The sequence below is a fragment of the Chelonoidis abingdonii genome, chromosome 1, assembly GCF_003597395.2.
Source record: "Chelonoidis abingdonii isolate Lonesome George chromosome 1, CheloAbing_2.0, whole genome shotgun sequence".
Lineage (NCBI taxonomy): Eukaryota > Metazoa > Chordata > Testudines > Testudinidae > Chelonoidis > Chelonoidis abingdonii.
In genome coordinates, this window is record NC_133769.1 from 87,508,663 (window position 1) to 87,521,655 (window position 12,993).

General features: G+C 41.5%; 1 protein-coding gene across 4 annotated transcripts in view; it reads right to left on the reverse strand.

Annotated features, from left to right (window-relative positions):
• The window catches only part of CEP83 (centrosomal protein 83), a 41,749-nt gene that overhangs the window by 24,965 nt on the left and 3,791 nt on the right, over positions 1-12,993 (reverse strand). For all 4 annotated transcript variants that reach the window (XM_075067002.1, XM_075067001.1, XM_075067008.1 and 1 more), the window contains exons 2-7: positions 9,391-9,656; positions 8,649-8,799; positions 5,834-5,926; positions 5,489-5,620; positions 3,321-3,572; positions 318-449 (exon numbers count right to left, since the gene is read on the reverse strand). In XM_075067002.1, coding sequence (XP_074923103.1) covers positions 318-449; positions 3,321-3,572; positions 5,489-5,620; positions 5,834-5,926; positions 8,649-8,799; positions 9,391-9,542 — 912 coding nt within the window. In that variant the 5' untranslated portion in view covers positions 9,543-9,656. The remainder of the gene's footprint in view (positions 1-317; positions 450-3,320; positions 3,573-5,488; positions 5,621-5,833; positions 5,927-8,648; positions 8,800-9,390; positions 9,657-12,993) is intronic.

Below are 12,993 nucleotides of genomic sequence, written 5' to 3' on the forward strand. Positions count from 1 at the left end.
ATCTGGCTCTTCAAGCATCACATCATAAAAAAACAAAAACAAACAAATATCCACAGAATGAGATAAGGATCAAAATCTCAGACTCCAAAGACACTTACAGTGATCATGTTTTTCTCTAGCATTACAGACTCCATATCTATCATGCCAGCTACAATTAAAGAACATTTATTACAGATACTGTAGACTTTGAAAGGGCAGAAAATGTTTACATTAAAAATAAAGTGAAACATGGTTTTAAAAAGTCAGATGAAACTGCCTTGTCCTTCAGCTTGAAACCAGATGTGAAAATATATTGCTGATCCCACAAAAGCACTTACTTTAGTGGCCAAGGCACTGATTTCTCGTTCAGCTTTGTGTAATTTGCTGGTTAAGAGAGTATTCTGCTCATTACTCATCTGTAGTTCTTTTTCAATGTGATCAATCTGGAGCTTAGCTGACTGCTTTTCTGCCTTGAATAAAAAAAGTATTTAGAAGCTTTTTGGAGCAGCAACTATCTCTTGATATCCATTTGTACATTGTATAGAACATCAGGGTCCCAATCTTGATTAGGGCTTTTTGGGCAGTACTGGCTTACATATTACATGTTTATAGTAAGGCTGCATGTCTGTCACAGAGGTTACAGAAGCCATGGATTCAGTGACTTCCGTGATTTCTGCAGCAGCCGGTGCTGGCTCAGAGCCAGCAGCAGCAGTTTGGGTGGGGGGGCTCAGGGCTAGAGTATGGTAGGAGTGCGGGGGTGCTCCTGGGCTCCCACTGACATGTCCCTGCAGCTCCTAGGCGACAGGGGGCAAACTATGGCCCACGGGCCACTTCTGGCCCGTCAGACACTTTTATCAGGCCCTCAACCTCCTGCGGGGGAGTGGGGTCTGGGGCTTGCCCCACTCTGCCCGCCCAGTGCACCCCAACCCCCGACTCCCAATTCCCTTGATGAGCACCATCTTCTGGCACGTAGAGCCACACTGTGGGCAGATGCAACTTCATCACACTGTTTCCGGGATCGGAACCTCACTCCTACACAGCAGCTTTACGATAAACATGCGGCAGCTCACCCAATCCCCTCCTGGTCTCCTACAGACCCACCCTTGAGAGCCTAGAAACCACTCAGGGGCTGCACTGATCCCAGCTAGGGTGCCTCCACCCGTGGCAGTGGTGTCACTGCCGGCAGGGCCCCTAGGAGTCCCCGGCACCACTTCTACAGAGCATCTCTCATCCGATGAATCCCCCCTGCCCCCACCTCATAACATCCCTTATAAAGCCCTCCTATGCTACACCTCATAGAGTCCCCCTCTCCCACCAGACATTCATGGCCCACCATGCAATTGCCATACCCAGATGCGGCCCTCAGGCCAAAAAGTTTGCTCCCCCCCGTCCTAGGCAGAAGGCCCAGGGGGCTTCGCGCACTGCCTCTGCCCACAGGTGCTGCCCCCACAGCTCCCATTAGCTGCAGTTCCTAGCCAATGGGAGCTGTGGAGCTGGCACCTCTGGCAGGAGCAGTGCACAGAACCCCTCTGGCCACCCCTCCCCGTAGGAGCTGCAGCGACAAAATGATTGGAGCCAGATAGGTAGCCTGCCAGTCCCTGCCAGTACCGGGGTTGGGGGGGTCCCCAGGCCAGGCACTGCTGCCCATCCCCCTCTTCCAGCAGAGGTCCCAACCTCCTCCCCCCCCAGAGCACTCGCAGCCCCCCAGACCAAGTTTTAGTTAGGGTTATATAGTAAAAGTCATGGACAGGTCATGGGCCATGAATTTTTTTTTTTTTTTTTTACTATCCCTGACCTGTCCATGACTTTTACTAAAACTACCCGTGATTAAAACATAGCCTTAATTTATATTTAGTAGAGGTTTGCTGTACAAGATGTTCTCTCTCTAATTTACTCAGGGTAACACTTGTTCTCCAACTACATTGCCCCCACAGACTTTCATGCACCCCCCCACACCCCTAAGCCTTCTGGAGGCAAGAGGACCTGAAGCTTGGTTAGAGGGCTCAGGTATTTATACCCTCCGACAGTAAACTGTTAGGCTGTGAGGACGTGTGTCTGCAAGCAGTGCTCCAAAAAGGCTTTTGTAGATGCATGCCCCAGCACAAGACACCTACAGTGTACCACTGCAAAGTCAACATCATAAAGGATAAATAAAAGTTTCAGTACTCTACATTTTGTGGTGCTTGAAGAGAGCACTTAAGTAAAATTTCAAGTAGATGCTTAACCCAGGTTATTGACTTCAATCAAGTTATTTTCTCCAATAAGATTTAAACAATCACTAAATGAAGATTAGAGTAGATCTAAGCATACTGAAGTGCACTTTAATAGGTCTTTAATATGCCGTGCCCCTTTAAAAAAAATCTACAGCAGCTTATGTCAAGTTGTGGTTTTCAGGACCACTTGATGGTAATCCACAGCAATATGGCAGGTATCCAGTGCTGGTTCTTCCTTGTTTCTAGCTACTTTTACAAAGATACAGCTCACTGCAGTGTAGGGTGACCAGATAGCAAGTGTGAAAAATTGGGACAAGGGGTGGGAGGTAATAGGTGCTTATACAAGACAAAGCCCTGAATATAAAATCAGGACGTCTGGACAAGCTATTGCAGTGCAGAGCCTGGGAACCTATAAAAGTAAGATGGAAAGGAAGCCAATCTAACTGTGGGGTGCAGCTACACATTAGGAAGAAAATCCACCACAGACTGGAGCTGCCAACAGGCGAAAAACAGGAACCATTAATGGGACAGAAGCCCTCAAGCCAGTGAGGAATGTTCAGTGGAGAACTGAAACCTGAAAAGTATGTACAGAAGAGAAGTAGGACAGATGGGACCTTACAGTAGGGAAGTATGTGCAAGGGGACAAGAAAAGGAAGCCAGGAAGTTGTGGCAACATGTGAAGGAAACATGAGTACTATGTGGTAGACAAGCAAGAAGAAAACACAACAAGTGAGTGGGGCTGCTTAAATGAAGAGCAAAAGTAGAACATATAATTAACATTTTTTAAAAGGACAAAACTTTTATTGTATTAAAGACAATTAACACACACACTACCCCAATATTAAATTCCAGTTAAGCAACTGCAGTTCAACATGCATCTTAAGTGACTGCAAATAGAACTGTGGGTGAGAAGGGACGTGGTCTGTGAGAATCTTTCAGTTAAGATGTTGCCCATTCTATGGCAGAATTTGAGAAGTGATGACTTAAAAATAAAATCAGAAGTAGAGAGTAAGTTCGGAAAATGCAAACTGTTTAACTCTTTAGCATTTCCATGGAACCAGAGCCTACTGGTCAAAAACTTCCAAATTTATTTCCTTCGTTCCCCTGGGAAACAATTAAACTTCTTACCTCCAGAGATCTCATTGTAGTCTGCATCTCTGCCAACTGCCGTACCTGTATTCTTTGGACATTATCTGCTTGCACACCACTATTTTCTCTCTCTGCTCTTAGTTCTGCTACCTCAGCTTCTAAACCTTTTAATTTTTGATGTAGTTGAGCCTTTTCTCTTAAGAGTACCTCCACTCGCTTATTGTCTCTTGTGGGATCAACACTAAGCAGCTGATTATGCAGTTCTTCTTTATCTCTATCCAGTCTTGCTATCTAATCATTATACAGAAAAATATACAACCGTTACATTATTTAGCTGTCAGTCACCAAAATAATACCCAAGTTGATAATTAAGGAAAAGATCAGCAATTTGCATTAAACATGGAAAGCTTTCTGCATTTAAATGTTAATTTATTTTCTTTGAGTAATAAGATCCACAGAACCACTAAATCAGACTTCAGACTGCTGGCTGTGCAGGAAACAAAAGTAGGCCTGTCAGCGCCTGCAATTAAAAACCCAGGGCTGGCCTAAACCAGCTGACACGGGCTCACAGGGCTCAGGCTAAAGGACTGTTTCACAGTGTAGGTGTTCAGGATCGGACTGGAGCGAGGACTATAGGACTATGAGGTGGAAGGATCCCAGAGCTCAGGCTATAGCCCGAGCCCAACCATCTAGACCGGAATTAAACAGCCACTTAACCCGAGCCTCGCAAGCTCAAGTCAGGTGGCCTTTGCCAGCTGCAGGGTCTCATTGCAATGCCCTCAGTCAATGGCAGGAAGGATTGTCCCTCCCTCAAGAGCCTGCCAGTTGGGACAACTTCCTCTGAGGTTATGTCTACAACGGGAAGGTAAGTTGACCTATGTAACTACTATGGTAGTTCATGTCCACTCTACCCTCCTTCTGTCAGTGGTGTGCATCTTCACCTGGAGCGCTTCCACTGAGTTACAAGGGGCGGGAAGGGGGTGGGGTTTGAGAGCCTAGCTGCCCCCCTGGGCTCTCCATTTCCTGCTCCCTGCCACCAGGGGGAAGCCGGGATCTGTGTGGGGAGGGTGCAGCCTGGCTGGGACCAGGAAGCCCTGGGCAGCAGGAGCCTCCAACCTGCGCTGTAGCTTTCTTGTCAATTTCATGGATCCATGCTGGAGCCGTGAAATTGACAAGAATGACAGCCAACAGCAGATGTAAGAAATGCAGAGCCTGCTTTAACTATACGAAAACAAAGCAAAGCAGCCTCTGCAACAGGAGAGTATGGGAATAATTTCACCTATAATTCTAACAGTAATATAGGTTTAAAACTAGAGAGCTTCAAAAGCTAACCAGCAATTCTTGAATCTTAAGAAGTTGATAAAACAGAAAATGTGGATTATTTTGAGTCTCAAGACTTGACTGTGCACATTATAACTGATTTACATATTGTATGTCTCAGAATAAATATCAGTTTGGGCTAAATTTTCAGGTAAGCACTTAAATATAATATGCAAGAGGTACATGTAGGGGTGCAACTGGTAATTATATACTTACTTGTGCATATATTTGCATTTGCAGTTTAGACTCTCTCTTGAAAATTTGGCCCCAAACAAAACAGATCATTAAATAGTTTATCTAAGAGCTAAAACATAGGTGAGGATAAATTTTGAAACAACTTAAGGGGTCAATAGGAGAGAGATCATGAAAATTTTTCAGAAATGGCAGACAAAAGGATATTGACAAATTTGAAAACGGACAAGTTTTCCTGCTCACTTCAGTATTTTCTGCTGCCCTTTTCTTGGGTTAGTCATCATATATAGAACAAATTCTATATTTACTTTTATTTAGGCTATTTGAGCTACTAAGTTAGGACTGAAGAAGGTGTATTGATCTATTTAAATCTCTCAACGCTAATAAAAAAGGTTCGCAAGCATTGTTATTGGCGGTCATTTAAAGACAAGGCTATTATTTGCAATAGGACAACTGATATTTCTACAAGATATCTTGAACAAATTGATGTAAATTGTTATGGACCAGACCATGACAAAAATTTAAGAGAGCTGACGGTACTCTGATAACCAACATATTACAAGAATACAAAAAAAGATGACAAAATTATAATAGTTACACTAAAATGACAAAAACCTTAAAAAAATCTTTTTATAAATACCTCAAATATTTCAATTTTACAGTTGTTTAACTTATATTACATATTCTCTACCTACCTCAGAGTCGTACTTTATTTTTTTCTCTTCTAAAATACGTGCATGTTCTTCCTTCTGGTGTTCAAATTCTGATTTGAGGAAGGTATGTTCATAACGAAGTTTGTTATATTCTGTTCTGTATTTTTCTACCTCCTAAATTAATTAGGAAGTAGAACACAGATTCATTCAAGCACAGAAATAGATAAACATTTAGAAGTAAATACTTAATACTTTTGTTTTATTTCATGAATCATCCATGGAATTTCTCCATGATCTTTTCATAAGTCATTTTTATGCCAAGCAAAATATCAAACAAGCCCTCCCTCAATCTAGACAAAGAGAAGTTAAATGCGTCTTACTACTTACTTCATCTAGTTTCCGAAAGCGCTCTCTCATAGGGGTTTCCAATTCATGTTGTATTTGTGCTTTTAACAACTCGAGCTTTTGAGGAGTTAGTACCTGATGTAAACAAACGTACTGTAGAATAATTAACCAAACAGACATATTAAGCAATTCATATTGTAAAACAAATGTTGAGCAATGAAACATTTCACGTACAATTTTAAAAAATTATTTATGAACATACGCCATTTATAAAATTTATTTTTAATTTTTTCCTACTTTCATTAAAAGCTAATCAATTCAGCTATAATTGATGTGCTTTCCTAGGAAAAAATTTAACATTGCAAAGGTTAACAATATTAAATATATATGAAATAAATCCAGCCACTACATCATCTTTCAGGTTCTTCAGATAAGGTACACTCAGGATCCTTACAGTACATTCACTACCCTTTTTATTGCCTTCTTCCTTAATTGCTGTAATTCAAGTCTAATGGTCAAAGAGTGAAGGACTTGTTTTCTTCCCACTCTCATTCTGCTTTTTCAGTGATTTGCTCTCTTTTCTTTATTACTAGATTAAAAAATTATGAATTGATTCAGGAAAACATTGATAAGCAGACAAGGGCAGAAAAGAAAAAGCCCTCAGAAAAGTGCACTGGGCATCGCCTTACTGCATTATTTTCCTGCTGAAGAGTGAAAGATTTCTGGTTACAGTTCTCACACTAGGGCTCAAAAAGAGTTTTGTTGTTTGTTTTTAGAGAATACAGATCATCCTGCTCTGTGATATAGTATTTCTTAAAATTATAGCAATTTTTTGAACTTCTATTGGTATCTAGCTTTTGCATATATCAAATCAGATTGGCAACAGGTTGAACCCTTCATTGAATTTTGACTGGATTTCAGTGGTAGCTGCAGAACCAGAGAAATGTGGTATTACTACTAAAAACAAACAGAATTTTGGGAAGAGAGGTGGGAAGAGTGTTTAAAATATCTCCATTTTGATTTTAGTAGAATACGCCAACAGATAAGGCCAATTCACTAAAAAAGTTGTTGGTTTTTTTTTTTGTTTTTAAGCTAAATAGCCTGCCTTTAAGAACTCTCTCCACCTTGACAGGAAAAAAACCTGAGTCCTACAAACAAAAGAACAAATGCCCCTAGAATTCTTACAGAAAAGCAGACCATAATGGCTTAAATCCAACATGGCAAGATGCTGGATGGCCAAGGAGCTCCCTGCACCAACTCTCAATTGCCTCCTATAAGAATAAAGCCTCTGACAAGTTCCAGTTTTCTTCTGCCATTCTGGGCCCCTGAAGTGCTTCAGACCCTGAAGATCAGCTCTGGAAGCAGCATTAAAAGACTTTTCTTCTTCATTCAGAGTATCCTGAACTGTGGGTACACAAAAGATCTTTAGAATTTTCAGTCAGACAGGATTGCCTTTCCCTGACCACATTCTGTTAAATTCCTAAGAATTTATGTTTTTATGTTAACTAGAAAGCTCTTGTGATTCATGTGTCATGCTGGATCACACAAACCCTCGGAGTCTGACAAGCAGATTGCAGTTGTAAAAGAAACTAAGGAAGAACTTATTTGCGTAGATTGGACAGGAACAGGATCACTACAAAGCCATCCCACTGCAGGAAGGCTGATACCACAGGCAAAAAGCAAAGAATCTGAGGCAAATGTTGATCTGCAGAAGAGGGCTCAATACAGGAGATGAAGGTTTGCTCAAAAAGAACGCTAGAAAGTTATTTCACTGGCAGCTGAATAGCTAACATGAAACCTTCCCGTTGACTACCAAAATACCGTCCGATCAACACTGGTCACAGAACAGACTAGTCATTGGAAAGTCAACTCTAGTCTTTCCAAGCTGTGGGAAAATAAGAAATAGTTACTGAAAACGTCATTGACATCCAAAGACTATCCTGATAGTCAACATGTGATTTGCACAATTTGAATTTTAGCTAACCTCACTGTACCAGGTACAATGTATGTGCTAAAGCATGCACTATATTGCAAGTTGGAATAGTTAAAAGACAAATGATGAATAGTGGCATCTTCATAAGCTTCTTCCCAGAACCTGTTCAGACCTTGAGTGCCACAGGCTGTCTTTATGAGGCACCGATCTGAATAAAGAGGTTAGCAATAGGGAAAATATGTTCTTGGTCAACAAATTGCAGAAGTGGTATCTTTGGCTGAAAACAAGCACTGCTGATAAACGTTCATAAAAACGACAGATGGGAGAAGAAGAAAAGAGGCTGAAGGAAAATGGAAGCTTAATTTTCTCCCTTCAGTAGGTCTTCATTCACAGGATGAAAGACTCTTTTCTTTTTGTGTCACCATCTCACAGAGCAAGAGGGCCTAATGCATTGCATAAGCTGGCTGAAATCCCAGTGAGGATAGCAGATCCCAGCTGCGCTATTGACACAGGGAAGAGATATGCATCTCCCTAATTTTCTTCATCCTTCTTCATAACCAGTCTAACTAATTTTTGATCCCCAAAGAAGGAGAGAACCTGACATTATTAATACTAGAACATAGTAACGAAGGAGTGTGCCATAAGTGGCACTTTTTCAAGAGACTGATAGAGACTACTATTCATGGAATGCATGACAACAGAGTTTAGAAGATCTAAACGGTACCAGAAGTTTTAACTGTCATTTCATTTGTGCTCCTGCAGTAAAATTACAAGAGGATTTGTGATTTGACGACATGGCTGTAATAGATCCAATTACAAGCAGAAAGAAAAACTAAAGCTAAAACGCACAATACATTGATAAAGATATATTACAGAAATGTTTCTACAGAAATTCACATTAAGTTCTGGTAACCATTGTCTCACCTGTATCTTCAGTTCTTCCAGTTCCCTAGTTTTATCTAATAATTCCCCTTGGAGCTCAGCAAGAAGACATTGAAATTTGTCATGGATGGTTTGCTTTTCAATTAACAACCGTTTGAGCTCATTTTGTGATTTCGTATACTCATCCTGTAACCTGCAAAATATACAGTATTTTCATTTTATACTAAGACTGCCCATTTACCCTCTAAAAACAGATCTTTCTTATTCTGAAAAATCTGAAGTCATAGAATAACAGAAGTATAGAATCAAAAGTAAAAAGACATCAAATCTGACACAATATCTATTAGGTATCATTTCCGCCCTCCCCCCCAAAATACATTTGACATGGTTACTATTCTAAATTCTTGAAATTACTTCATATTTACAGATACACTGAATATTTCAGAACCCTCACCTTGCATATGTTGAGACCTTTAAATTGTTATTGTGTAAATAACAAAGTATTATTTTAGAAAACTAACAGTCAAACTTGTCCTTAAGCACAAATGAGTAGTAATGTACATTTCTATTGGACACTGGGTATTTTAACAATCAAAGCCCTTCCTCAATGGAGCAATTTACAGAACTCATGACTGAATCTAGTAAACACTTGTACTGCTATTCCTACAAATTAAAGTCAGACAGATAATTAGCTAAAAAAAGAAAAACCCTTCCTTCCAATATTTAATTTTAGATTTTAACAGCTCAAACAAAATAAGGAAAACAGACATGTAAAGTACTGTACCTTGTATGCTCTGCCTTTAGAGTTTGATAATTTGTTTTATGATTTTCACATCGCATTCTTTCATCAATTAAAAGTTTTTGTATTTCTTCTTGTGAACCAGCAAGATCACTATTTCCACTTATTGGATGAAGTATGCTGGTGAAAGTATCCATCCTGGCTAAATATTATTGAGTTGACAACCAGGTAAAAATGAATTCAGCCCAAATCTACCACCTTCAGAAGGATTCCCTCCACCTTTTCTCTTGATGGCATCCCAGAAGGCCAAACTACCTTTACAAACACAAGTGCAACTAATTAGTAATAGTCATTCATGGTTCAAAAGGCTTCACACACTATTTTAAGCTTTCATATTACAAAGCTTCATAACTTCCTTATTCTCGGCTACTCTGATTTTAGCCACAGGTGCAGCTATACTGGGGAGTAAAATCCCAGTGTTGACAATGCATGAGTCTTAACAAAGATAATTCTATTTGCTATTCTATTTTTTAATATTTTTATTGCCCCCACTCTGATTCCATTCCCTAAACGTTAGGTATCATTAGAGCAAATACTTTAACTTGTTTTCAAATATAGTTGAAGTACTGTATATAAGGCCTTACTTACCGGTAATTTGTGATATTGCAGAAATTACAGGTCTCACAATATTAGTCTCTCGCTATCGGCTTTGGACATTAATGACAGCAATATAGTTGCAGCAAAATGTCTCGTTATCAAAAAAATTAGCAGGAATAACATAATACTTGAATGTTTATATTGTTTCAGCAAATTTTTCTTAAACAAATAGGTCTTCTCTGGCTTTTTCAAATTACTACAATTTATAAAGGTCTGTTATTACTTTTCTGCAATTTTCCACTTCTTATCCACAACTCGGCCACAATTATTGACAATCATCCCATGATTCAACTAGGGCCTTACACGTAACTCATTTTCTAGCATTCCAACCTTCACTAAACTCTTGTGGATCCATTTTAATGCTAACAATTTTATCCCGAAGAATGTGTTTCAATCTACAAGACGTTACCCAAAAATCACATGCCTCTCACACAGTGAAAAAAAAATGCCATATTACATACATTATAAAAATAGATGGTATGAAATCCAAGGCTTTCTCGATGTTAACTTCTTTCCTGAAATTTTTCCCACCATTACTAATACTGAGGGCAGTGTTGGTAACAGCTGAAGTGCTAATGTAGGCAAAGTGCCGGAAGTGACTGGCTTTTCTTTTGACTTGTCTTGTCCAAACTCGCCCAGAGGAGGAAGAAATTAGAACTGAGCCATCCAGTGAGGAAAAGGACTATTCTTCCTGTGACTGTTCTCCCTGCCTCTGCATTTCCAATTCTGAGCACTAATCCTTCAGTAAAACAAATTCTGAAGAACCCTTTGAATAAGCAATCTACTTTTCAATCCAGGCTTTTCAAGAGCAAGAATAAGGACCAGATAGCGATTACAAGCACAATCCCATAATATTTTTCAATAGGTGCATCAATATCTGTGTAAGGAAAAGTGGTCAAAAACGGATCAAAATTTTGAGGGCTACAAAGAGTGTTTAGGCAGACCTTCCAAATGAAGAAAGCCAAGACAACACACACAGAAATTTCCAAGCCAAGAGTTTCCATCTGAAAAGGACTATGGTGGCCACCATTAAAACGCAACTTTACTGTGACTCAGATCTGTACTGTCATGAAACTAAATTCCAAGTCCCAAGCTGTAAAGGCGTCAGAATTGAGAATGCAATTTTCGGAGATAAGGAATGAGCAAATAAGCAAAACATCCCTAATTCCAAAAAATGGATCTGAGTCTCCCAAAAGATTTGGTCAAAACGACTACCTTGCTTGAGCAGAAAAACAAACAAGCAGAATGAGCCTAAAACTGAAGCAAATAAGACAAGGTGGAAGTTCTGCGAACACACCAGCCATCAAAAAAAGAGAAACTGAGGGACAGTTGGGAAATGGAAACTTTTATATCCTCAGTTCCAAAATATCACAGTCCTCCTAATGCAGAGGTGGGCAAACTACAGCCTGCGGGCCACATCTGGCCAACAGGACTGTCCTGCCCAGCCTCTGAGCTACTGGCCTGGGAGGCCCGGCCCGGCCCGGCCCCTCCCCCGCAGCCTCAGCTTGCTCGCTCTGCCGCTGGCATAATGCTCTGGGCAGCAGGGCTGTGAGCTCCTGAGGCAGCGCAGCTGCAGAGCCCAGTCTGACCCAGTCTCTGTGCTGTGTGGTGGTGGTGGCGGCGGCCCAGCTCCAACTGGGCGGCACAGCTGTAGCGCCACCAGCAACCAGTGCTCCAGGCAGTGCGGTAAAGGGACAGGGAGCAGGAAGAGTTGGCTTGAGGGCAGAGGAGTTCGGGGTGGTGGTCAGGGGGTAGGGGCGGTCAGCAGAGGAGTTGGGTAGGGGTCCCGGGGGGCAGTCTGGAAGGAGGGGGGGTTGGATGAGGCAGCGGGGGGCAGCCAGGGGCACAGGTTCCAGGGGCAACCAGGGGACAGGAAGAAAGGGTGGTTGGATGGGGCAGGGGTCCCAGAGAGGGGCCATCAGAAATGAGAGGAGGAGCTGGATGGGGTGGTGGGGATCCGGGGGTGGTCAGGAGATAGGGAGCGGGGGGTGTGTGGATGGGGCAGGGGTCCTGGGGGAGGGAGGGCAGATAGGATGTAGGGGCCGGTCCATGACCCCCTCCCCTAACTGGCCTTCCATACAATTTAGGAAACCTGACATGGCCCTCAGCCAAAAAGTTTGCCCACCTCTGTTCTAATGGTTCTTGCTATTCATGCTCCATGGCTTGAGAAGCAAGGCACACAGCACCTAAAGTGTTCACCTGCAGTGACACACTTCATAAGGAAGAACTGGATATTGAGAAGGTCCAATTCTGAGAACAGGAAAGAGAAGCATAGTTTATAAAATAGGTTTTTTAAATGTCAAAAGAGTAAGTGGTACCTATTTAACCAAATAACTCTGTTTTAGATTACAGTGACATCTTGTGGTAGATTTTAAAACCTGCACAGAAGTCTGAAGCTGTCAGTTTTTAAAAACACTTTTACATTGTCCCATTAAAGTTAGTGACTTGCATAAGTATCAGAGGGGTAGCCGTGTTAGTCTGGATCTGTAAAAGCAGCAGAGAATCCTGTGGCACCTTATAGACTAACAGACGTTTAGGAGCGTGAGCTTTCGTGGGTGAATACCCACTTCGTCAGACGCAGGTAGTGGAAATTTCCAGGGGCAGGTATATATATGCTAGCAAGCAAGCTAGAGTAACAGGTTAGTTCAGTCCAGGGAGTGTGAGGCCCTGTTCTAGCAGTAGAGTGTGAAAACAGGGCGGAGAAACTAACATGTACATTCCAAGTGCTAAATTGCACATAACCATGCACCTTTGACCATTTAATAACACGTGCATGATTATCTCCATAGTCAGTGACTTCTAACATTCAATCTAATCACAGAATCATAGATTAGGGTTGGAAGAGACCGCAGGAGATCGAGTCCAACCCCTGCTCAAAGCAGACAACACCACTAAATCATCCCAGCCAGTTGCTTTGTCAGCAGGCCTTAAAAACCTCTAAGATGGAGATTCTCCCACCTTCCCTAGGTAACCCATTCAAGTGCTTCACCA